The 24,737-nt window shown below is 57.0% G+C and overlaps 2 protein-coding genes across 2 annotated transcripts in view; one reads left to right on the top strand and one right to left on the bottom strand.

The window, feature by feature from the left end:
• Coro7 (coronin 7) overlaps positions 1-24,737 on the bottom strand; it is a 55,440-nt gene continuing 30,703 nt past the window's right edge. Inside the window, exons 10-28 of the mRNA XM_076839767.1 lie at positions 7,980-8,034; positions 7,499-7,556; positions 7,277-7,422; positions 7,108-7,200; positions 6,789-6,920; positions 6,023-6,149; positions 5,457-5,632; positions 4,841-4,949; positions 4,639-4,725; positions 4,419-4,561; positions 4,241-4,345; positions 4,081-4,166; positions 3,251-3,392; positions 3,074-3,163; positions 2,153-2,269; positions 1,769-1,904; positions 1,339-1,430; positions 728-814; positions 1-597 (exon numbers count right to left, since the gene is read on the bottom strand). Of these exons, the coding sequence (XP_076695882.1) occupies positions 592-597; positions 728-814; positions 1,339-1,430; positions 1,769-1,904; positions 2,153-2,269; positions 3,074-3,163; positions 3,251-3,392; positions 4,081-4,166; positions 4,241-4,345; positions 4,419-4,561; positions 4,639-4,725; positions 4,841-4,949; positions 5,457-5,632; positions 6,023-6,149; positions 6,789-6,920; positions 7,108-7,200; positions 7,277-7,422; positions 7,499-7,556; positions 7,980-8,034 (1,987 nt within the window). The 3' untranslated portion in view covers positions 1-591. The remainder of the gene's footprint in view (positions 598-727; positions 815-1,338; positions 1,431-1,768; positions 1,905-2,152; positions 2,270-3,073; positions 3,164-3,250; positions 3,393-4,080; positions 4,167-4,240; positions 4,346-4,418; positions 4,562-4,638; positions 4,726-4,840; positions 4,950-5,456; positions 5,633-6,022; positions 6,150-6,788; positions 6,921-7,107; positions 7,201-7,276; positions 7,423-7,498; positions 7,557-7,979; positions 8,035-24,737) is intronic.
• Vasn (vasorin) lies at positions 12,974-23,674 on the top strand. Its single transcript, XM_076840104.1, has 2 exons — positions 12,974-13,100; positions 21,073-23,674. Exon 2 carries the CDS (start codon positions 21,082-21,084, stop codon positions 23,104-23,106), a length of 2,025 nt encoding a protein of 674 aa, XP_076696219.1. The 5' UTR covers positions 12,974-13,100; positions 21,073-21,081; the 3' UTR covers positions 23,107-23,674.

Genomic DNA, 24,737 nt, shown 5'->3' with positions numbered 1-24,737 from the left:
TGTGCAGGCTGGTCCTTGCAGGATTCACACTACCCTAATTGGGCCATCGATTTGGTGAGGCCCCCTTCTCCTGGAACCCTGGGAAGCAGGGCAACTGGTCCCAGGTCCTTCAGGCTGGAGCTGTTCCAAATGGCTTGGTGGGGGGCCAGCCCCCAACACCCTTAATAGGAACTAGGACAGCAGGCAAGATGGGTTGGCATGTAGTACCTGAAGGTGCTGGATTAAGACCAGCCTAGGCTGGGACCAGCCCAGGTCAGCAGAAAGAGCAGGGGAGACAGGGAGCCCAGGGCCTGCCCAGGGACATGATACTGACCCCAACACCATGCCCTTTGGTTCCACATGTTAGCAGGTGGTTGAGGACAAGCAGCTGGTCCCAAAGTAAGCTGAAGTACAGACAATCCCTGGGAGTTGCAGTAGGCCCAGCAACCATGGAAGTGCCCAAGGTCTGCAATAAACGAAGGCTTCTGAGATGGGGCATGCCAGGGCCAGAGAGGTATCTTCCAGGTTGAAGAGATGTGAGGTGTGCAAGGGCACCAGGTGGTTCTAGGAGGTGGCAGCAGCAGATGAGGCCAGAAGTAACTGGTAGGCAGGCTAGTCCTGGGGTGATAAACCAAGAAGTAGGAGAGAGTTAAGAGGGTCTGGGAAGGGAGGGTGTGTGTGCTGCTGTGTGTGTGGGAGGGATGGTGCTGCTGGTCAGGAAGGCTGGTCTCCCTTGCCACTCACTTACCCATTCATCCTCATCCACCCCTTCAAAAGAGTCCTGGGGCAGCGGGTCCTCCCGGTTCCCTAGCTTTGCCACCATGGCATTCAGCAGCTGCAAGAGTGGATCAGAGAAGCGTTGAAAGGAATAGGACTTCCAGACCTCAAGAGCATCAGATCCCATGGTTTTAACCCTGACAGTGTTGTGAAAAGAGCCATTTTAATTAGAGCTGTGGCAAAGTTCATGGGTTTTCACTGAAGAAGACACAAAGACAAGAGATGGGAATCAGAGACAGAGAGACTGTGGCTGTGGCACTTGATTCAGGTGCAGCTGTCTCTACACATACCCTAAAAAGCCCAAACATACACCAGGGCCCAAATGGACTTGGCTCTCCAACCTCCAATTTTAGTTGGATTAGGCCTGGTGGGGCTTGGAGGGGCTCTCCCTACCTTCCCTGGCTTCCTGTACCCTGGGGGCAGCAGGAGGTCAGCAGCAGGGCTCTGAAAGGTCTCCTCACCAAGCTCTGACACAGAGATCAGTGTGATACCACTCCCATCTGATCAGGACTAGAGATATGAAGGACCACACACAGTTAGGACCCCGTCTGCTCTGCAGAGCTAGCCCTCTCCCTTGCCTACCTCTTCCTTCTTCTGTTGATCTGACTTCTCTTCCAGGTACTGTGCTGAGGATGGGGCTCGCCGGGCAGGCGCTTCACGGGGGGCTTGGCTCACTGAGATGAGGCAAGGACAGGTATCAGAGAGTCCCCTGTGTGGGGGCTGCTTGATGCCAGCCCCTAGGGGATAGGTGGCATAAACAGCTAGTGAAGTTTCTGTTTAGGAGGACTGCCCTAGGCACCAGGGACCAGGGTATGTGTTGGGTAGGATGTGGGATGGAAACATAGGTACTACCCTCCAGAGATTGGGTCTCAATACACGGTCACTCCATCCCTGAGAGAGCTGGAGGTCCTGTGTGCCCTCAATGATGAAAGATTGAACTTGGGCCTCTGCCCCCTCCTCTAGGCCCTGCCCAGACTCCCCTGCTTCCTCCCCCCAACCCTAGTTACTCCACCTGGGATCATGCCAGGGGGCTGCAGGCTGAGTAGTCGGGGCTGTCCATTAGTGCCTCCTAGCCAGGCCTCGGCACTGAGCACTGGCTCCCAGCTCACAGCAGTGTCTGGGAACACATCATCCTGGAAGAACTCTTTCTGCAGGGGAGGAAGGGACTGTCTTGAGACATTGACTAAGACCTAGAACACACCAATATCAAGCTCTGTGACCCTTACCCCCCATGCTGGGGCATCCATAACTTCTGAAATTGCAGCAAAATAAGGGGCCAGTATCCCCAAAGAGCAGAGAGCAGGAAAGTTTGGAAGCACAGTCAGATAGAACTAAAGTCCCTGGCCAGTGCTGGGAAGAGGGCATTGGGTGCTGGAATCCTTGGACCCGACCTCACCCTGACTCGGGGCAGCCGGAAAGCAATAGGCTCCAGGGAGGTTTGGCGCAGCCGCAGGCATCGGGCAAACTCCACTTCCCGCACATCACACTCCGTCTTGGGTAGGAGGATGAAGCCCTGTGGGGAGAGGAGTAACAGCTAGAGCCAAAAGCTCCTCCTGGGCACCCAGTGTGGCAACATTCCTATGTAGGACCACAGCCTCCCCCTGGACAGTGGTGTGCTGGTAATGTGGACGGGTGGCCCTATGAAGGTTGGCCTGTTTCCAGAGTACAAACTCCCACCATGGCCCATCTCAAGCTACTAACTTGACTCATTAAATACAGGGTTGAGAAGCGATGTATAGTGGCATGCCATCATGGCACATTTCAACTCTCCCAGATATAATCAATGGCACAAGTAATAGTAAAATCTAGTATGATAACTAGAAAGTGATCAGAATAGTTATTTCTTTATTTTTCCCTCCCTTAGTGGTACTAGGGATTCCACCCAAGGCCTCAAGCATGCTAGGCAAAAGTTCTACTATTAAACTACTACCCAGTTATTTGTTCATTTTGAGATAGGGTCTCACTCAGTTGCCCAGGTTGGCCCCAAACTTAGAATCCTACTGACTCAGCCCCCTGAGTCACTGGGATTATAGGCATGTGCCAGGCACCGGGCTATCCTTTTGATTTTTTTTTTCCTTTTGGTTTTTAATATATTTTTTGTAGGTTTATATTGCAGGTTCATATTATTTAACTTTAAAATAGTTTAACTTTTAATAATGGCTGAGTATAGCAGCAAGCTATCAAAATTCCTGGATATTTCATAACCAGCTCTGACCTCACAGGCTCCTTAACTTCCCCACATGGCCACCAGGGGGCGGAGAAGCCCCCAAGATCCCATTGGGGACAGGAGATGAATCAGGTACAAGGATGGCCTCACCTTGTGTGGGTCAGGAGATGTGAAGCTATTGCACTCCAGGAAGAAAGGGGCCTCAGAGAGCAGCTCATACAGGAACACCCGGGTGTCACCCTGGGGGACAGAGGGTAGATGGGGCAGGTGACAGGTAGCTAGCTTCACCACCCCTCCCCGACACCCTGCCTGACCATTCCAGCCCACCTTGCCAGTGAGGAGCACCAGGCTGGTATCAGGGTCGTAGATGGGCAGGAGGGTCGAGGGAGCTACATCGAGACCCAACACAGCTGAGGGGCCTCCTGCCAGGGCATCAGCCATATACAGCAAGAGCTGGCGCTCACTTTGGCTGAAAGAGGAGGCAGAGGCAGGCCCTTAGGGTTGGAGGGGCCTGGGCAAGACGAAGACTTCCACAGAGACCCTGATTCTAGGCAATGTGAAAGCTGAGTCCAGCCCAGAACTGGCCTGGCCAGGGCGGCAATGTCCCAAGTGGCCACTCTGCCTCCCCCCTCATCCCCGGCTATACCACTGTCCCTCTTCAGCACAGTGCTGACCCCAGCACCTGTTACAGGCGATTGTAGCTTCCCAGGACTGTAGCTTCTCCCTATTCTGGGCAGCTTCCTGGCCTTTCCCCAGAGCTCAAATACTCTGTCTTCCAGATCTTGGTCAGCAGCCCAGATCAAATGATACCTCCCTTGGGAGACCATTCCTGATCCTTCCTCCAAAGCACCATCTCTCAGAGCTCTCTAACTGGCTTTAGCTGGTCCCCATCAGGCCTGGGCTCCTGGGCCTGGCTCTCACCTCCTGGCTTCCGTTTTGACTCATTTTTCCCTTACCAGCCTTCACTTCCACCCACCCGCCCACCTACCCATCTACCATCACCCATCCATTTATCCATCCATCCATGCAAACCTCTACTACTACCCACCCAATCACCCGGTAACTGAGGGGCAGGAACAATTTTTGCAGGCCTGTTACATTGGGGCAAGGAGACTCAGGTGCCTAGAGCCTGGGGATGGTGGTCTCTAAGTCCTCACCTGTCAAAGCCAGACACCAATAGACAGCGACCATCACACACCCAAACAATGCGAGCTCCGCGGCCCCCTTCAGGTCCTGGACCTTCCTGTTGAGATACAGCACATGAAGCACAACTAGTGTCCCTCACACCAGGTCTAAAGGCCATGCATACTTGCTTACCTGCAGGGGCTCAGGGCCACTCCGGGGCTCATAAACCCGCACATGCCCATCCTTGCAGACAGTGGCCAGCTGCTGTCCATCAGGACTCCAGGCCAGGCCAAAGATCTGGGGACAGGCAGGGACGTGAGAGGCAGCCTCTTGCCCCATGGTTAGGCCCCCATTCCTGCAGCTGTCCTACCTGGTCCTGATGGCCCTGCAGCCTCAGCCGCTCAGCCCTGGCCTGAAGGTCCCAGATGCGAATGGTGAGGTCATAGGAAGAGGAAGCCAGAATATCTGCTGCCAATGGGTGGAAGCGCAAAGAGTAGATCTTTTCTGTGTGACCTGAGGAAGGGGAATGGGGTGAGGCTGAGCCCCTTGGAAGCCAGTGCCTCACCCAGCCCAACCCAGGCCCTCCTGACCTGTGAGCACAGCCTCAGGTGTGGTGAGCATGTCCTCCAGGCCCCCTGGGGGCACTCGCCATAGTCTGATCCGGGCATCCTCCCCGGCTATGGAGAGAGAGCAGCAGCTCCTCACTACTGGGCCCAAGATCCCTGGCTCCCCAGAACACTCAGAATCCAGGGCCAGTACCTTCCCTCAAGCCCAGCCAACCAGCCTCCTTACCCACAGCGAGGCGGTGGGGATCAAAAGGGTCCCAGGCCAGATCAGTCACGGCTGCCCCATTCTGCAGCGTGGGCAGTGCTGTGTCAGGTAGGCGGCCAGGCTTCCTCAGCTGCGGGAGGTGCCCCACCCCATGGCCCATCAGAACCAGGCAGGAGAGCCAGTCCCAGGTGCTGCAGAGCAACAGCATGCCTGGGTCCCCACCCTCTGCAGCAGATGCCCCCACTGCTCGGTGACCCAAGCTCTCTGCCTTAACCACCCCATGCTCTGAGCCCCCGATGCCAAGTGTGAGACACCAAAAAGTGAAAAGCAGCAATGCAGAGTGGTGGAAAGAGTTCAGGCCTGGGGCTTAGGTGGCCTGGGTTCAAACCCAGCTCCACTTACGCTGTTGTGTGACCTGGATAGATCACTAAACCTCTCTGTACCTCTTCACCCTCATCTGTAAAATGAGGACAAGAATGGTACACACTGCTTGGGGCAGCTGGGAAGACTAAGGGACATGCTGGCAGGAGCCTGATACATGGTCTGCGCTCAGCGAGTTGACAGTCGCAAATGCCCTTAGCATCCTTGCCACCTTCAGGGACCTGGGGAGCAGCCCTGGTGGAGTGGAATCCCTCACCTCAAGCACGGCCACCTGTCCTCCGCTGCTGAGCAGGGGCACAGCCACATGCAGCTGGTTGGCGCAGAAGCCATCACTCTCGCCAGGTGTGGTGAGGCTGAGTCCCTTAAGGTTGGTGATGTGGCTGTCTCGGTGCAAGACGCTACCCTGAGTGTGGCGGAACTTGGAACTGGGTCCTGGCAGGTGGCAGGGACACAGAGCTTTGCGTAAGGATGCCATGTCTGCACACCTTGCGCCGTGGCTCCTGGCCGCTTGCCACCCTCACTATAGGAAGGTGCCCATCATGTGCCCAGGGGAGGCCTCTGTAGAGACAGCACACACAGCTTGCCTGGAAAGTTGGCCCTTGCTCCTCTGCAGCCAAAGGGATCTCAGCAGAATCCAGGGCTCCAGGCCACCCTCTAGTTTTACAGATGACCCTTAGCAGCTTTACTGTGGCTCACAGGACAACTGATTCTGCTAGGAGCTGCAAGTCTGGGTGCCCCACATAAGGCCTCCCTTCAGAGTTGGGGGACAGAAGAGAATGGGTAGGGACAGAGTAGACAGAGTCAGTACCCTGATGTGCTTACCCAGCAGGCTCTGCAGCGATCTCTGACTGGGGCTAGTCCCAATGCCACTGCTGCTGGAGAGTGAGGGCCCCAGGCTGGAGGGTGTGGAGGGTGAAGTCAGGGAGCTGGGAGAGGAAGAGAAGCCCCCCTGGGGAGAAGGATCCAGATCAGCCAGCGGGTCCCTGGGCATGCTAGCCAGAGAGAGAGGGGACACCCAACTCCAGAGCCACTGCTCGGAGGCCCTCTGGGCTGTGGAACACTGGGTTGGGTCTAAGCACTGCTGTGGGCATGGACAGTGGCAGGGGGAGCACAGGCTGGGGTAACATGGATAAAGGAGGCAGGCTAAGCTCTAGGCCATGAAGATAGCGGGTGGCAGCTGCTGGCTCCCAGATTTGTGGGGTGGGGGGAATATGCCAGTGAGTTAGAGCTGCCAGTGCTTCAAGAAAAGCCAGAAATCCAGTTTGTGTGAGAAGTCTCACTTCTTCAGTGTCGGCTCAAGTTTTCTATCTATGCAGCAAGCAATCCTCTGTCGTTCTTGTTTTTATTTTTTTTTCCTGTTATTCTTTTTTTTTTTGGTGGTACTAGGGATTGAACCCAGGGTCTTGTGTGAGGCAAGCACTTTGTCAACTGAGCTATATCCCCAGCCCTCCTGTCATTCTTGATAATTAGAAAGGACAATAAAGATCACCAGACAGGGAGACACAACAAACACACCTAGTGCTTATTTCACCTGGGCACCCACTGCAGCCCCCTGCTGGCTGTGGGACGGGAGCAGCCTGGTACTTACAGCTGGGTCTGCATCAGCCCTGGGCGCCTCTGCCAACTGGACTGTGTCAGGGGGGGCCTCCGTAGCAGGCACCAAGAGGGAAGTGAATCTGGGGTGGGGCAGATGGGCCGGGTTGAGGCTGACCTTCTGCACCTGTGGAGAGGTTGGCATTTGAGGTAGTGGTAGGTATGGGCCACAGTCGGGGGGCATAGACTGCCAGGTGGGAATACAATCTCTGGAGGGGTCAACTGGGTTCAAGGGTCACTGACAGGCCCAGCAAGTCAGGGCCCAGCCAAACTGAGGGGCTTCCAGGGGCTGGTGGAATCAGGCATGGCCCTACCTGCTGATTATTCCCGGCCCACCAGGTGTGGGGGTCAGAGGCAGGCACACAGCCGGCAGTATCTGGGAACAGGTCCTCGTGGAATTCCACAGCCTGGTGATGGACAGGCAGGCAGCCAGTGAGGCCCAAGTGTCCCAGGCCCAAGTCCCTTGCCTGGGCACCCCCTCACCTTTCGGGGCACATGGTGGCTAATGGGTATGATGGCTGTGTCGCTCAGCTGCAGGACTCGGAGCACCTCGCAGCTCATGACAGCCAGTGCCCGACGGGGAGCAAGAGCTGCACCCCGTAGCACACTCTCCAGAACACACTGGGTCACTGTCAAGGACAACACGGGAGACAGTCAGGGAGGGAAGAGGAAGGGGGGTGGCAGAATGGGAAGAGATGAGCTCACCTGGGCTCAGTGCTGGCTGCTGCAGGGTGACCTCATAGCAGTACAGCTGACGCTCGCCCTGAAAGAAGCCCAGCCTGAGACCCTCTCACTGACCATACCTGGCTCTCACCCTTGTTGCTCCCCAGGGACCTGAGCCACAGACCCATGGTGGCCATCTAGGAGATTGATTGCTATGTGCTGGGTGTCAAGCTGAGCCCTTGGCAGACTGTCCTCATCTGCACATCATCACCTTCAGTGGTGACACTGGGAGTGTACAACACACTTATGGGACATAGACTGCATGCTGAGACATCATCTTGGCAACCCAGGTGAACATGCACCTGGCAGGGGGACCCTCAGGGCTGAGCCAGCGTTCAAGCTCAAGTTCCTCTTCTGTCAGGGACAACACAACGAGGTGGACCTTATAAGCCCAGGGACCAGAATGTGTCCCTCTGGGTGAGGGACAATTTCAGAAGAACCCAGATGTATCTTTCTTACTCACCTTTCCTGCCAGGACCAGGAGCCCAGAGTCTGGGTCCAATAGGGGCATGAGAGACCTGGAGAGAGAGGACCAGTGGGCAGACTGATGGGTAAGGGAAGGAAGGAGGGCTGTGTGCCTCATGACCCCAGACAGGGTACCTGGAAGGGTGCCACAGTAACTAGGAGCCATTTAGCTGTTCCTGCTGTGTCCTGTAGGACCCTCCACTTCCTCTCCATGTGTTGCCCACACACCAAGCACAACCCACCCTTCCCTGGGTCCCCCACCTGTCCACCTGGTTCCCAGCCAGACTTGTGCTAGGCCTAGGCACCTCAGATCCAACCTCTACTCCAGGCTTTTCCAAAAAGACCCCACATGGATTCCATCCCCTCTCCCCTACCCCTCAGTCACCTAGACATCAGACCAGCACTGCCAGGGAGGAAGAGGGGGTGAAGCTAGAAGCAGAGACTCCCCAAGAACCAAGCACATCCTTCTCCATGCCAATCCCAAGTCCTGTGCCAGGCCAAGTGGTTAGGATACTCCTTGCCCTCTGCTCCTGAGGTGGAGGTCATGGCAGGAGGGGCAACACTGGGAATACAGAGGGTGGGCAAGAAGCCCCAGACCCCTACCCACTGAGTGCCAGGCTCAGCCTTGGCCAAGTGCCTGTCATTGCTCAGGGGTCTGCACCACCCTTCCCTGGGCTTCGGGGAAGCCCTTTACAGCCATCAGGGTGAGGGCTGCCTTCTAGATCACAGCACTCAGGGAAGCACCCAGGGGAAACTGGAAGGTGCCACCTTCTGTTTCTTGCTCTTGATCTCACTTTCCGGTCTCTGGGGACCCTCACCCCCAGACTGTACCCTATCCCTGCCGTAATTTGGCCGTGGCAGTTGTCACTGTCCCTCACCCAGATGACAAGGTGCCCAGCCTTCCCCACCCCTGTGCACCTCCTCTCCCCACCCTGCCAGGAGCCTCACAGTGGGCTGGGAAGCTGGGTGGGTACCTGGGTGTCTCCACAGCTTCCTGGAGTGCCCCGAGTGGGTCACCTGTGAGTAACACAGACTCCTAATTACCTCAGGCCAACAGGGTGAAACAGGCCCAGCACTGCCCTTCAAGACCTGGCCTGACCACTGCCTGCTGTGATGGTAGGGGGTGAGTGGGGACAGAGCTGGTGTGACCTGGGGTGCTCCATGCTGAGGCTGGCACCAGGTCCCCTTCAGTGGCTCCCACAGGACTTCATTCACTTGTTCATTCACGATCATTCACTCCCTTGAGCAGCTGGCCTACCCAGTCCTCACCCGGCCAGCACATGAGACCAAGGTAAGTCAGATCTCATCCAGTCCTCGAGGAGCTCCACAGCCTAGTGCTAGAGGCAGACACAATTCCACAACTAAAAGTGATGAAGGAAAGGTCCTCTGAGGACATGTGGCAGGGGGCAGGGTGACTTGGTCCTACCTAGGCCATTGGGGAGAGGGTGTTCCCTACCACTCGAGTGTTAGGGAAGTCAAATACGTCGCAGAGAGAGTTCTGGACATTGAATGCAGCTTGTACAAAGGCCCTGTGGTAGGCGGAAGTGCAGCCCTTCCAGGAATGGGAAAGGCGATGGGCCTGGTAGCCCAGGCAGAAAGGGTGAGGGACTGAGGCTTGGGCTAGTGTGGGCAGAGCCAGATAGAACAAGCCTGTGGCAGGAGGGAAGTTCTGCCTCCAGTGCACCATGGTGACAAAAAGCTGATGGTGTGTTTTAAGCAATGGGAGATAGGTTGGTGCTGGGCAGGGCTATGCCGGCTACTGCAGAGACAGGCCAGTAAAAGTGGGAAGGAGGGAATGAGGCAGAGGCTGAGAGCAAATGAGCTGCCCGTGGGTCCTTTGCTGCCGGGCGAGTCAGGGGAAGAGGTCTGGCCCGCCTCTCACCCCTACCCCATCAGCTCCTGCCTACTGACTCAGGCACTCAGGATGCGGGGGCAGGAAGTCACAGCAGGCAGGGCTAGCTCTTCCAACAGGTCAAGCCAGTCCTTCTTGCCTCAGGCAGAGCCAGCTGGGCAGCTCTGCCAGGCAGGAGCATCCTGCTGTCTACAGCACAGCACAGGCCAGGATCTGGGGTCACGGCAACCAGAGCCAAGGGTTGGCCAACAGCTGGCACGGGCCTGACTCCGGGCCCCATAAACAGAGCTAACTTGGGTCTGGGTCTGGATTGCAGAAGGTAATCCCTGGCTTGGCAGAGGGTCAAAGGTGGTGAGTTGTATCAGTACCTTGCCGGCTGTCATGGCCCCAGGGTCTGCCACCTCAAAGGGCTCTGACTCTGACCCCAGGTTCAGGGATTTACTCCAGACTCAAAGTCATAAAAGGTCAAGGGCCCACATCTGTCTCCACCTTCCAGTCCTAAAAGATAGGACAACAGAGGCATCAACTGGGTTGCGAAGGAGGGCTCTAGCCCCCTGATAATGCCACCAGCACTCCTGTAATGAGCTCATGGTTGGAAGGATGGGGTGCATGCAAAAGCAGCTCCAGGACTACATGTCCAGTTTTCCTCTCCACTCATCTTTCCACCTTCAGGCCTCCTCCTAACCTAGACATCTTGGCATTGCCCCTAGTCCAGAGCAGTCCAAGGCCCCTGGGCCAAGCCTGCCCCACACTCATTGGGTCCCTCCTTTCAGAGTCTCTGAATAGGGTGGTATCTTGAAAGCAATGAGGAAAAGTTGGGTAAACTGGCAAGGTCCACTGGAAGCTGCCTTGAGCCCCTGGTAGATAGGGCCCTGTGTGAGCCCAGAGGATGGGAAAACACTTTAGGTGGGGGAAGGGGGTCTCTTCATCATCCAAAGCTGGCCACTGAAGCAAAAGGCCATCAGGAAGTCCTGTCCCTTGGGGGAAATCATGCTGGAGTTTGTCAGATCCTCCTGGGTGGGGTTGGGCAGCATCTGTGGATATTCCTGAGGGTCTTAGAGAACACACGCCTCAAGGAAAGTAGCATCGGGACAGTGTGACCAGAAGCCACACAGCACTGATTGCACATTCAGATGATTGTGGGCCAGGCAGGAAATGAGTGAAGTGCCTGGCATGAGACAACAGGGAGTAGTGGGGACTGGGGTGACCGTGAGCCTGAGCTCTGGCCCTGGCCAAAGAGGGCAGCTGAGACTTCCTGTTCAAGGCAAGCTGGGAAGTCCCATTTTAATGCAAAACCATCTGACTTCTCAATGTTGGCAAAGCCTTCAAAGTTTAAAACATGCCACACAGGCCAAATGAATCACACCCAGGGGTCAGCGTTGCCCAGGCCGAGGTTTGCAGGCATGTCCCATATCCATAATACAAGAAAACATGGAATGAGGAGCCCCACCTGTCCTGGGGAGATGACCCTGTGGAAACCAAGAAACTTAGAGGGGACACCTAGAAGGCAACTGTCCCAGTCACACCCTGACAACAACTGGACATAGGCCATCTTGCCTTCTGAAGTTAGAGTCCTCCAGAGACCACACAAGTCCCCAGTTGGTGTTGCCCAGCCTCCAGGGTAAACCTTCAGGTCCCCCAAAGACTCAAACCCATCCAGCAAAGGCCTTGGCTGCAGGCCAGGTGGGGGTGGGGTGGGGTGGTGATATTCAGGGGCTCTCCAGAAGCTGAAAACGGAGCAGGGTCCCCAAAGGCTCTGAGGCGTGACTCTGACCACAGACACAGTGGGGGAGGAGAGCAGAGCGTTTTCCCGGAATACTCCATGGCAGGGGATTTTTCTGGACTAGTCCAGGCCCTGGCACCCACTCTCTCCTGCCCAATCAAAGGACACTGTCAACTGAAGCTCAGGCCCCACCCACAGTTGGTGAGATCCCAAACCCACCATCCCAGCCCCCATCTCCAGTACATTTTGCACCTGAAGCTGCCAGTAACTGTTGGGCCTTGGGCAGATGACCACTTCCCTTCCTGTGTCTCAGTCCTTCACTTAAATTGTGGGGAAAGGGTCCACGGATGCTCAAAACCCCGATGATGGGACACAAGGACCCCAAACTCAGCACCAGAGGCTGTACTTAGAATGCTCTTGAAGTGCTTTGTACTGCTTTCCCAGGAGGTTTTGAAATTGGAATTAGCTAACAACAGCAACACTTTCAGAGAGTTCACCTGAAAATCGGGACTTTAGTCTCAAAAAATCCTTAGCTGGTGGTAAAACACTTGTCTAGCATGCATAAGGCCCTGGGTTTAATCCCCATCACCACAGTAAAATAAATAAATAAATAAATAAATAAATAAATAAACAACAACAAAAAATATTAGGAAAAAGCCTTAACTCTGGTCAGGGGTGGTGGCACACCTGTAATACCAGCAGCTCAGAAGGCTGAGGTAGGAGGATTACAAGTTCAAAGCCAGCCTCAGTGAGGCACTAAGCAACTCAGCAAGATCCTGTCTCAAAAAACAAAAAAGGCTAGATGGGCATGGTGGTGCCAGCGGCTCAGCAGGCTGAGGCAGGAGGATAAGGAGTTCAAAGCCAGCCTCAGCAACTTAGCAAGGTCTCAAGCAACTTAGGGAGACCCTGTCTCTAAATAAAATATTTAAAAAGTACTGGGGATGTGGCTTAATGGTTAAGTGCACCTGGGTTCAACACCTGGTACCAAATGGGAGCAGGGGGATCCTTAGCTCTAGCAGGGTGGGTTGGTCGTGAAGGGCCGAGACCTTCACCAACCCCCACAGGTCCTGGTGTCTGCTTCTTATATATCTGTCACCTGCCTAGTGTCACGGGCATCTGGGTTGTGACCCTTGGTGGCAATCAGTATTTGCTTGCTTTATACACAGAAAGCAGAACCTATCTATTGTCATACAGCAAACTAGAACGAGAGGAGGGCCCTTGACACTTGAGTCTAGGAAAGGTCTCTCCTCGTCCAGGTCGGGAGGAGGCGGGAAAGGGCCAGGCCAGGCCAATGACCCCGTCAGCGAAAAGGAGGCGTGCTCCCCGTTGGCCCCGCCCTGACCAATAGAAAGAGGCCCCGCCCCCGTCCCTTAAAGCGCGACCCGCCCCCTCGATTCGACTCCGGAGCCTGGGCTGGAGGACGCCGACGCCGCTGCTTCTAGGTCCAGGGAGCGCGGACCTAGGACCCCCTCGGGCCCGGCCGGCCGCGAAGGATTGAGGCCGCGGCCCGGCCCGGCCGGCTCCCTCGGGTGCCGCCGCCTCCGGTGAGTGTCTGCGGAGCTGGGGGTCGCGGGGCGCCGGGCTGGCTGCGCACATTTGCCGTGCACGCGCACAGACCACGGCTGCACACACACGCACTTTTTTCGCAGGACGGTGGCTTCCAGCCCCGCATGGTCACCTGGGCGGTCCCAGGCGCGCGCGGCGGGTGGGTTCCCTGTGCCCCTCCCCCGGCCGTCCCAGGGCTCCAGGAGCCCCACGGCTGGCCAGGGTGCATGAGTGTGTATGGTTCACCGGCCGGCGAGGCTGCTAGCAGACAAAATAAACACCCCCTCCCTCGCTTCCTCCTCCCACGGCTGGGCCCTCCGGCATGACCAGTTTTATGAATCAAACCCCTTTCAGGGGATGGCCCAGCCTTATTCTTTGGTTACATTTCATTCCTGGGGTCTGACGGTTCGGTGCCCCAGTGCATGCAGGCTGACTGGGGTCCTCAGGGCCTTGTCACTTACACCAGAACTGGGGGCCACAGACATGCAGCCCTCAAGAAGGAGAGGGGCGGCTGAAGATAACTATTGACCCATCCCCTCCAGGTGGGGGGATGGACTTCGGCTGGCCAGGGCCTTTGTGCTCCAGGTATCAGAGTGCCCCATCTGCCTCTGCCAGGAAAGGGGCTTTGCTTGTGCTGTGAACCCAATGGCCTAGAGCCAGCCTAGTCTTTTGTGTCCCCAGGGCTGGCAGCACTGAGGCTTGAGGACTGCCGAGGTCCCCTGTGGTCACTGGCAGTCCAGCTGACTGGTGCCAGCCACTGCCTCACTGCCCCTTGTTAACTATTACACTAGGGTTGCTGACAGCTTCTCCTGCTTGGGTGCAGGGGTGGGGTCTGCACCCTGAAAGAGGCCCTCAGAGTCCAGGTGTCCCCCTGCTTGCTTTCTACACCAAGGGCAGGTGAAGCTCCAGAGAGGCACCAGAATCTAGAGCCCCTTCCCAGGCCAGGAGCCCCTAGGGCAGGGGAATGGACCAATCTCCAAGGTCCATTCCTGCTAGGCTGTTGGGTGCACAGAGGGTAGCTAGGCTGGCACTCTCCGGCAACTGTTAGAGTTGGCCCAGTGGGCAAGTGAAGTCCAATAGGGGCGCTGCTATTGGTAAAGCCCAGCAGAGCTGGGATAGGCTGGTGGGGGGATGGGAAAGCAGTCCCCTGAGTTTACTGTCTTCTCCCAGGGGAATCGGCCCCTGGAGCTTCTGTAAACACTGTGTCAGAGGCAGGAAGAGGGCTCTGGTAATGAGCAGCCCAGCTGGATCTCCTCCAGACCATTATCTAGCCTCTCCCAGTCCAGGGAGGAAGGACCCAGTAGCATACATGCCAGCCTGGAGGCCTGGGCACTGCCTGTCCCCTATCACCCTCAACCTCAAGGAGGTGAGGGACAGCCACATTGAGACAGCCATCTGAGACCTGTGGGTCAGATGGGGATGGCTTGGGGGCTGGTGTCCCGGGACATTTGTCCAGATAACATCACTTGCTCCCGACTCTGGAAATGGGGCAAGAGGAAGTCAGCACAAGGAGCCCCCCAGACATGCCTCAGACCTGTGCTCTCCTCTGAAGGCCCCTCTGGCAGGCAGCCCTGGGGCCAGGGCAATGCCCAGATAGGAGATAGATCCACAATTCCAACAGCTTCTGTTATTAACCCCCCCTACATCCCTGGGGGAACTGGGACAAGACCCAGGTAAAGCAAGTTAAGTCCCTGTGGGTCCCCTAGGCTGCACAGGGGACAGGAAAGTGGGTCGCACTGGGCCTGGAGACCACAGAGGCACTCCTGACCACGGACAAGCCCATGGGAAGGGGCTTAGTGCCTACCCCCAGATCCCCCTCAGAGCCCCTCCCTGAGCTGGGGAGCCCAAGGCTCTGTGTTGCCAAAACCAGCTCCCCTCACTGCTGTGGAATTTGCGTGAGTTCTTGGAGAAGGGGGAGGGTGTGTGTGTGTGTGTGTGTGTGTGTGTGTGTGTGTGTGTAGGAGCTCGGCCCAGTGGGTGTGTATCTGGCGTGGGTGTGTGCCTCTGCGCGTGACTGCAGCAGTGCTGTGTTCAGGGCGGGCAGAGGTGCTTCAGGGAGTCGTGTGTACTGGGGAGGGTGAGCTGGGGGCTTAGCCTCTTTCCTTTTATCGGTTTCCACATTCCAGAGGCAGCCGGGTTGCTTTCCCCAAGCCCTCAGCGGCTGTCCAGGCCCACAGGCCTCCCCCGCTTTTCCTCATTCCAGCCTCCCTGGGTGTGAGGAGGCTGGGGGAGGCTCCCTCAGGCCACCTCGGTTTTGGGGGGGGTGGGGTAAGGCAAGGGGCCAATTCTTCTCCAAGACTGGGGACAGCCCCCCCCCCCCCACGGGGCTCCTCCTGGGGAATGCAATAAGGCTCAGACATTCCTGGAGGCTGCCTGAGAGATTTCATTAAGGAGGAGGAGGGAGCTGGCTTGCACTGAGAAGGGGCCAAGGCCCCTGCTAGCCCTGGGCCCCCAGTCACTGAGCAACAGTGACAGCCATGTGGAGCAGGGTTATGGCTTGGTGACTGTGGCCCACCTGCCCATTGGCAGTCCCCAGATCCCAGGAAGGGCTGCTTGTGCCAATGTGGCCAAGAACCCCAGGACACAGCAAGAATGAGAAAGGCAAGACCCCTTCTGATTCCAGGCACCTTAAGCTGGCAACCTCCATTGGTGACTAAAGTGTTCTTCTAGCAAGTTCAGGGTTAATTGCTGGGTTAGAGCCTTAATCCATAGGTGCATGGCCCTGGGTGGGGACAGGGTGGTGAGGAGGCCCAGCGTCTGGGCCAAGCAGCATCATATCTGCCACGTGCCAACAGTGGCATCTGGACTGGCCCATTTCTAGTTGGGCCACAGCCACCACATAGCTCCAGGGGCCACAGGTGTCCTTGCCTAACAGGTGGCACCTCTCCTGACTGAAATGGCACGTCCTGCCACCCTGAGGGCTCACTTGAGCCAGGGACTAGTCTTAGTCACTGGTCTCCCTGCCCTGGGCTGACAGGTCTGGCAGCTGCCAGGTCACCCATGCTGCCACTAAAGTCACCCACTTGGGGCTAGGCCAGCCTTCTGGGTACAGAGGAGGAGGAGGGGGAGGGCCCAGCTGCCAGCCAGTCCACACCTGTGAGGGGATCCAGAACCTCCTCCCTGGATAGGTAGACACGCTGATGTCCCTGGCTGTCCCCTTTGCAAACCTATGGCTGTGCAGAGGATTCACCTCAGCTGTATTTCTAAAATACAGCTCTGCCGGGGCCTCACCTCCAGAAGTTCTTACTTGATGGTTTTTTTATTGGATGGGCCCAGGGTATCAGAATTTTTTAAAAGCTTCCTAAAAGTTGGGATGGAAAAGCCCCAAGGGTTACAGGTGGAGATGGAAGCACAGAGAGGTCGGGGAGCTGGAGTGAGGTCACAGAGCAGACAGAATAAACAGAGCCAGCTTGAGAGTCCCTGACTTAACCACCAGCAGGGGCCACAGCCCCCAGCCCCTGCAGAGGGGTCGCATTCTGAGGAGCAGCCTCTGAGGAAACCAAGCCCCTCTGCCCTTTGTGTGAGGACCCACATCAGAGACCCCTGACCTCTCTGCCCTGCTTTGTGGGCCAAGGGCTGCTGTGTCCCAGAGAAGGGGAGATGGGGTGGACCCAACTTAGGCCTGGGGCTGTAAGCCTTCTTGGACACAGACACGTCAGCGAAATCGGAGCCAGCCGTTTTGGCGGCCGCCAGAATAGTCCCGCCTGCCTGGGGAGGAGGGGCGGGGGTGGCAGACTCCTGGGGCTGGGCTGCTGCCAGGCCTGGCCTGCAGTGTGGAGCCCAGGCCCAGGCGGGCCAGCACCAGGAGCCAATAGCCCAGAGCCATGGGGTCAGATTAGACGCACCCATCCCCCACACCTTCTCTGAAGCATCTGGCACAAGAGGAGGGGGAGTGTGAGCTCTGTCATCTGTCAGTCTGTCCAAATGTCCTCTGCCCAGTTGGGTACATGGCCTTCCCCAGGAGCAGTGTGGTGTACCAGCTTCAGGGCTGATGTGGTCACCCAAATGCCTAGACTCTACCCCACCCATGTTCCCGTCCCTCCATGTAAGTGGTTGCCCACAAGTGTGTCGCACACTCATTGTGAGGAGCGTTCTGGGTCCCTCAGGGTACTGAGATGACGAGTGCCTTTAGTCTTTCTTACTCATAGAGCCCCTCCCAGAGGTCATATGCAGCAGGGGGCTGGCCAAGGGACAGCTCACCCCCATTCCCATTTCTAAAACTAAGGACACTCCACCACACTTCCCACCATCCTGACAGTGGAGGCAGCCTTGCTGTGGTGGCCTTGAACCTGGGTCCAGGGAACTCCTGTTGGCATAAAGATACACAGTGGGCTCCTGAGGAAACTTGCCCCCTAGTGGGGTGGTCAGGACTCCATGCATACAGGTAACACCCTTGACAACTAATGTTCACCGACCACCGGATAAGTGCTGAGGACAAAGAAAAGTGGTGGAACCTTGACACCCGGTCATGGTGTCATGACGCCGGGGCCCTCACTGTAGCCCTCCCTTCCTCACAGCACCCTAGAGCTCAGGGTTGTTCCAGAACCCTCCCCCACCCTTAGCAGAGGGAAAGGTTTCCCTACTCTGCTTCAGCTTGGCAGATCAGATTTCAAAGCGCAGGCCAGGGCTGTAATCACTGGATAGCACAGGGCGGCAGAGACCCCAGGAGATACCTCCATCCCCACCCGCAAGTGGACAAACATCAGGCATGCATCTGAATCCCTGTTTACAAACAAACAACAGCTTTGGGCAAAGTGGCACAAGATGGTAATCCCAGCAAATCAAACCTGTAATCTCAGCATTTAATCTGAAGCAGGGTGACTGCAAGTTTGAGCACATTGAGAGACCCAGTCTCAAAAAATAAAAAGGACTGGTAAAGCACCCCTAGATCAACCCCCAGTACAAAAAAACAAAGAGCAATGCTCCAGAGGATAAAGGAGACAGAGATGCTTATGCTGGCTCTGCAAGTGAGTGACTGAACCCCACAGTCATGAAAGGACTTGGGGATCTACTTCACCAGAATTTGGGCCTGAACTCTTGTCTCATGCTGCTCTGCACCTGTCCCCTCCAGGGTCAGCCTTTGCCCTCTCCAGGTTCCTTCCCCATCTGCTCTTGGTGCCAGGAACCCCATGGTGGAGCCCCCTGGCCATGAGACCACAGCTTGGAAAATTTGGAGTTTTCCAAGGCCCCAGTGCAAACTCCTGTTTCCCCTTGCCTGGTAGAGCAGGGACTCTGGCAAAGGAGCTCAGCCCTGCATGTTTGGGGAACAGGAAGCAGTTAACTACTGCTTGCTGGGTCTCCTTGGTCCCTCCTGTTCTGAGCTTACTATCTCTCCACCAATTGAAATGCACCTTCTTGTCACCTGTCAAGCCAGGTGGCCATCTTGAAGCCAGATCCAGTGGCTGCTGATTAAAAGCCCAACAGATTAGGAAGCCCAGAGCCCACAGCTATTCCCCCTCCTCCCTGCAGAGTAGGGGCTTCCTCCCTGGCCATGCTCCAAGCCCCTGAAAGCCAGTCTGGACACTCAGTGCTAAGTGCTCCACATGCACCTATCCTCTGCAGCCCTGAGATGTCCGAGGTAGATACATGAAAAATGTGGGTACAAGAGTCTAGCCTTACAGCTTGGACACCTCAGCATAGAGCTGCCTGCCAGGAGTGAGAAATCTTAACCGTGACCTTATAGGAGGCCCACAGGGAGCTGAAGCAGCAATGCGGCCAGGCTGGCCACGTGTAGGGTCCCCTCCGGCCTGACCCCAGCCTGGCCCCTCTGGGAGGGTTGATTCAGGGGGCGGCACCTCACCCCCCACATGTACGCACAGTTGGGGGGGGCCACTCATGGCCCACATCTGGAGGTTAGGCCCCACCCATCATCCTGAGTCAGTGAGGGCGGAGCAGGTCTCAAGAGGGGGACAGGGCTGGGGGTGCGGCACACAGGGCCTTAGGTCACACCATGGGGGCACTCAAGGGGGTTGGGGAAGGCTTTCACAGCTGGGCTCTGAAGGGCCTTCATCATTGCTAACTAGTGAGGGGCTCCCAGCTGGAAGCTCCTTGGGGAGATGACTTCCCTAGCAAAGGGACATTGCAGATGAGCAGGGCCTACAGGACCAACTCGGGTGATAAGGGCTCCCTCTTCACCTAGAGCTGGCCTAAGACCCTAAGGATCTGACTCATCTAGCCTGGGATGACTCCTTTTCCTTCTTACAGTCCAGGGACCATGTACCTGGATGACGGGGAACTTGTGGATAGGCTCCTCCCCACAGCCTGGGGCAGGCAGGCTGGGTGGGGAGGTCCTGTTACCTGCTTTGGCCACTTGAGAGAAGGAGAGGCCCAGCTCCAGCACAAAAGGCTCTTGTGTGAGTGAGCATCAGCAGGTACTGACCACTGGCAGGACTGCCTCTGGGGAGAGGCTGGCACTCCAGATGAGACTCAGCAGTCTCAGAGGCACCCATGGTATGAGGTCCATGCCTGGATATGGCCCCAGGCTGTTCTGGGAGCCTACATTATGGGAAGGGAGCAAGCTGTGGACCATCTTGTCTCAGCTGTTCCAGTTAGGAGCAAGAGTCAAGACACGGCATCCTTCATCTAGAGGGTATGGACTGGGCTGGGATGTAGCTCAGTGGCAAAGTGTTTTCCTTGCGTTTACAAAGTCCTGGGTTCAACCCCAAGTTCCAAAAAAAGATTAAAAAAAAAAAAAAGAACACCATTGGGGCTGAGTGTAGCTCAGTGGTGGAGCGTTTGCCTAGCATGTGTGGGGACCTGGGTCTGATCCTCAGCATCACATACAAATAAATAAAAAAGTATTGTGTACAACTACAACTAAAAAAAAAAAAAAAAAAAAGAAAAAGAAGGTGTGGACCCTGTCCTGGGGTAGACCCTTAAGGCCTTGGGCTACAGCTCAGACCTTCTGGCACCTCTGAGGGCCCCCTTTCCTCTTGTCCCTTTGGGAGTGGTAAGAGCAGCTTCCCCTGAAGTGGCTGCACACTGCCACTGCTGAGGGGTGCTGCTGCCCACTATTCTCAGTGTCATGCCCAGGAGTGAACCTGGGGCTTCAGTACAGCCTGGCATTGCCTCTGTGGCCACCTCACACCAGTGCCCCCCACCCAACCTCAAGGGGCCCTTTACCTCTAGTTCTGTCCTGGTCTGGAAATGGGTCTGAAGGGGCAGGCTCCCTGCTTCCCCATTTCCCGAGGACAAGCAGACACCTGCCAAGGACTGCAGCCAGCCTGCCCCTCCTCCAGGAACTTTCCCCCTAAGCCACATCCTGGCAGCCCACAGCCCCTGTCCTGGGCAGGTCTGACTGCACAAATGGAAAAACACCAATCCCATAGTTTCCATGTGAAGTCTTCCTGCTGCGGTCTTGGAGGAGGGAGGGATGAAGAACGTGGCCCAGGGGCCAGCAGCCTGGGGCAGCCAGCTTCTCTGCTTACGCGCCTGGGCTGACTGCCTGCCCAGTCTCTCCCAGATGCTGCTGGGAAGGACTGCCACTCCATGACACACAATTCTCTCTCCTTCCCTGATCTTCCCTTTTTCTACCACAGGTAGGAAGAGGTAGGAGATCTGGGTTCAGGAGGAGGAAGAGTACATGGTCACTGGGTACTCAGTGGCCCTCAGTCCCTGTGCTCATCTGCACACATCAGCTTACGGAGTGCTCACAACAGCCAAAATCATAACTGTAAGGTCAGATAGGCACAGTGGAACACACCTATAACCCCAGTGACTGTCTCAAAAACTAAAAAGAGATGGGGATGTTGCTTGGTGGTAAAGTGCCCCTGGGTTCACTCCCTAGTGCAAAAAAAAGATAAGGTCACATGGTAAGGGAGTGATGGGGATGGGCCAGGAACCGGGCCGGGGGACCTGACTCATAATCACTGGGCTCTGTTGCATTTGGGGGCGGGGAGTGATGAAATCCCTTCTGGCCCTTCCTGGCGTAGCTGATCTCTCAGCCCTGACTCATGGCTTCTTTGCTCCCAGGGACAGAAGATGCGCTCCAGGAGTCCTCTGCCACAGCCCCTGCTGCTGCTTCTACTGCTGGTCCCAGGGCCCAGGGTGCAGGGGTGCCCATCTGGCTGTCAGTGCAACCAGCCACAGACAGTCTTCTGCACTGCCCGCCAGGGGACCACAGTGCCCCGAGACGTGCCACCTGACACGGCAGGCCTGTACGTCTTTGAGAACGGCATCACCACACTTGATGCAAGCAGCTTTGCCAGCTTGCCAGGCCTGCAGCTCCTGGACTTGTCACAGAACCAAATCACCAGCCTGCCTGGTGGCATCTTTCAACCACTCACCAACCTCAGCAATCTGGATTTGACCTCCAACAAACTGCGTGAGATCACCAACGAGACCTTCCGTGGTCTGCGGCGCCTTGAGCGCCTCTACCTGGGCAAGAACCGCATCCGCCACATCCAGCCCGGCGCCTTCGATGCACTAGATCGCCTCCTGGAGCTCAAGCTGCAGGACAATGAGCTGCGGGCACTGCCCCCACTGCACCTGCCCCGCCTGCTTCTGCTTGACCTCAGCCACAACCACCTCCCGGCCCTGGAGCCCGGGATCCTGGATACTGCCAACGTGGAGGCACTGCGGCTGGCTGGCCTGGGGCTGCAGCAGCTGGACGAGGGGCTCTTTGGCCACCTACGCAACTTGCATGACCTGGATGTGTCTGACAACCAGCTAGAACACGTTCCTCCTGTGATCCGAGTCCTGCGGGGCCTGACACGACTGCGGCTGGCTGGTAACACCCGCATTGCCCAGCTGCGGCCTGAGGACCTGGCTGGCCTGGCCGCCCTGCAGGAGCTGGACCTGAGCAACCTGAGCCTGCAGGCCCTGCCAAGTGACCTTGCAGGCCTCTTCCCCCGACTGCGGCTCCTGGCAGCTGCCCGCAATCCCTTCAACTGCGTGTGCCCCTTGAGCTGGTTCGGCTCCTGGGTACGTGACAGCCACATCACACTGGCCAGCCCTGAAGAGACACGCTGCCATTTTCCACCAAAGAATGCTGGCCGACTGCTTCTGGAGCTCGACTATGCTGACTTTGGCTGCCCAGCCACCACCACCACTGCCACAGCCCCTACCACAAGACCAGTAGTGGGGGAGCCCACACTCTTACCTTCCAGCTTGGCTCCTACCTGGCTGAGCCTGACTGAGCAAGCCACCAAGGCCCCCAGCCCACCATCCACTGCCCTGCCAACCAAAGGGCCTGCTTCCCGGGCCCAGGACTGTCCTGCATCTACCTGCCTCAACGGGGGCACCTGCCAGCTAGGGCCAAGGCAGCACCTGGAGTGCCTGTGCCCTGTGGGCTTCAGGGGCTTGTACTGTGAGAGCCGAGTGGGGCAGGGGCCGCAGTCCAGCCCCACACCTGACACACCAGGGCCTCCCCAACCCCTGCCCCTCAGCATTGAGCCAGTGAGCCCCACCTCCCTGCGTGTGGGACTGCAGCGCTACCTGCAGGGCAGCGCGTTGCAGCTCAGGAGCCTCCGCCTCACCTACCGCAACCTGTCAGGCCCTGACAAGCGGCTGGTGACTCTGCGACTTCCTGCCTCACTCACAGAGTACACGGTCACCCAGCTGCGACCCAACGCCACCTATGCCATTTGCGTCACACCCTTGGGAGCTGGGCGGGTACCTGAAGGCAGAGAGGCCTGTGGGGAGGCCCGCACACCCCCAGCTGTCCGCTCCAACCATGCCCCAGTCACCCAGGCCCGAGAGGGCAACCTGCCACTTCTTATTGCACCTGCCTTGGCTGCTGTGCTCCTGGCTGTGCTGGCTGCTGTAGGGGCAGCCTACTGTGTGCGGAGGGGACGGGCAGCAGCTGTGGCTCAGGGCAAGGGCCAGGTGGGACCAGGGGCAGGGCCCCTGGAGCTAGAAGGTGTCAAGGCCCCTTTGGAGCCAGGCCCCAAGGCAACTGAGGGTGCTGGGGAGGCCCTGCCAGGTGGGCCTGAGTGTGAGGTGCTGCTCATGGGCTACCCAGGGCCCAGCCTCCAAGGTGCCCTCCCTGCAAAACCCTATATCTAAGCCTCAGGGAGAGCCATGGGCTGAGTTCACAGCCAGCACCCTCTGCTGCCACACAAGAAAGTTCTCAGTGCATATCCCAGGGACACATGTGCTGGGTAGGGCTATGTGACCACTCCTAGTCCCTGCCCCTCTCTGCCTTGATCTCTTCTGTGAGTTGCTGTGGCCCAGGTAATGAGCTTTGACAGCCCCCTAGCCTGAGTGCTTATAAGGTTGGCATCTGCTCCACCTATTCAATGTGCAATCCTGGGGCCTGGCAGGCTCTGCCGTGTGCTGGTAATGCGGCTGGGGCCCTGCTGGGCTCACCCAACCCAAGGAGACTGGGGGCTAGTGAAGGAAGCCCTCAGAAAGAACATGGGTGGGGATGGGCCCTGTGGCCCCAGCCTCAGCCCCAGAAGCACAGGAACACAGGAAACTGGAAAGGAAGGTGCTCTGGGAACATGTGGACTTGCTTCTGTTGTTTCATTTTTTAAAGTGTATTTATAAGCAATCCTTTCCCATTTATGCTGGGAAAATGTTTTTCAAACTCAGAGACAAGGACTTTGGTTTTTATAAGACAAACGATGATATGAAGGCCTTTTGTAAAAAATAAAAAACAAAATGAAGTAAGTGCTTCTCAGGCTTGGCCTGGGGTACACAGGTTGGGTTCAGGGAGGATGGGAAGGCTAGCCTCTGTGGGAGGCTGCAGACATCTCCCCACAGGGCATCAGGTCTGGGCTTCAAGGGCTGCCACAGAGGGTCTTGCCAGAAGGGAAGCCCGGTCAGGAGTGAAGTGAGACCCAGGCAGGGGTAGGGCCACCTGTCTTTGGGAAAGGGGACCAGTTAGAGCAGCCTCACCCTAGCCAGATCCAGTTTTCTGCCAGCAGGAACTATAGTGCCTGAGTCTGAGAGATGCTTGTGGCAGATATGGGGCCCAGAGAGACCCAGGGGAGGTCATCCCCTCCTCAGGGGCAGGTCTCATGGGCAGTTCACCATCTGACCTCCAGGGAGGGGGTGCCTTAAGATGTCTTATTCCAGGTCTCATGGCTGTCTGGTCCTGAGACCAGGTGGTATGTGTGGCCCCAGCTCCTCCCCACAGTCCCACAGGCTCTTCTGGGAAGTCCTGTTCTGCCCTCTGATCCAGCTGTGAAGAGGGTTTTGGTACGGGTAGAGGGAGGGTGGATAGCCAAGGCCAGAATTCTGATGGGTACAGAGGGAGGGGGCCAGCCAGAGCTGTTCGGAGCAGGTCAGAGACAGGGCCGAAAGGGCTGTTGGTTTACAGATGGCACTAGGCTTGGTGGCTCCATGGGGTCCCTTTGCCCCCTGCACTGGGGATGTACTCAGCTACTCTAGAACCCCCAAAACTGCAGGTTGAGATGGGGGCAGAGCCAGGGATGTGTAGGAGAGCTGTAGCCCGGACTGAGTTTGGGAGAGTGACGGATGTACACCATCTCTGCCTGTTACCCTCAGAGGGTGAGGGGCAGTGGGTCCCAAGCCACCCTGAGTGAGGTCTGTACCTTTCCTGGGCCCTGCCACCCCACCCCAGCCAGTCCCACAGGCCAGGTTTGCCTTGTCCCCAAGGCAGCTTGGGGACAGTGACGGATGTACACCATCTCTTCCTGTTACCCTCAGAGGGCGAGGGGCAGTGAGTGGGT

The sequence above is a fragment of the Callospermophilus lateralis genome, chromosome 19 (assembly GCF_048772815.1).
Source record: "Callospermophilus lateralis isolate mCalLat2 chromosome 19, mCalLat2.hap1, whole genome shotgun sequence".
NCBI lineage: Eukaryota > Metazoa > Chordata > Mammalia > Rodentia > Sciuridae > Callospermophilus > Callospermophilus lateralis.
Note: the sequence above shows the minus strand (reverse complement) of the source record. Positions and strands in the feature narration are given on the sequence as shown.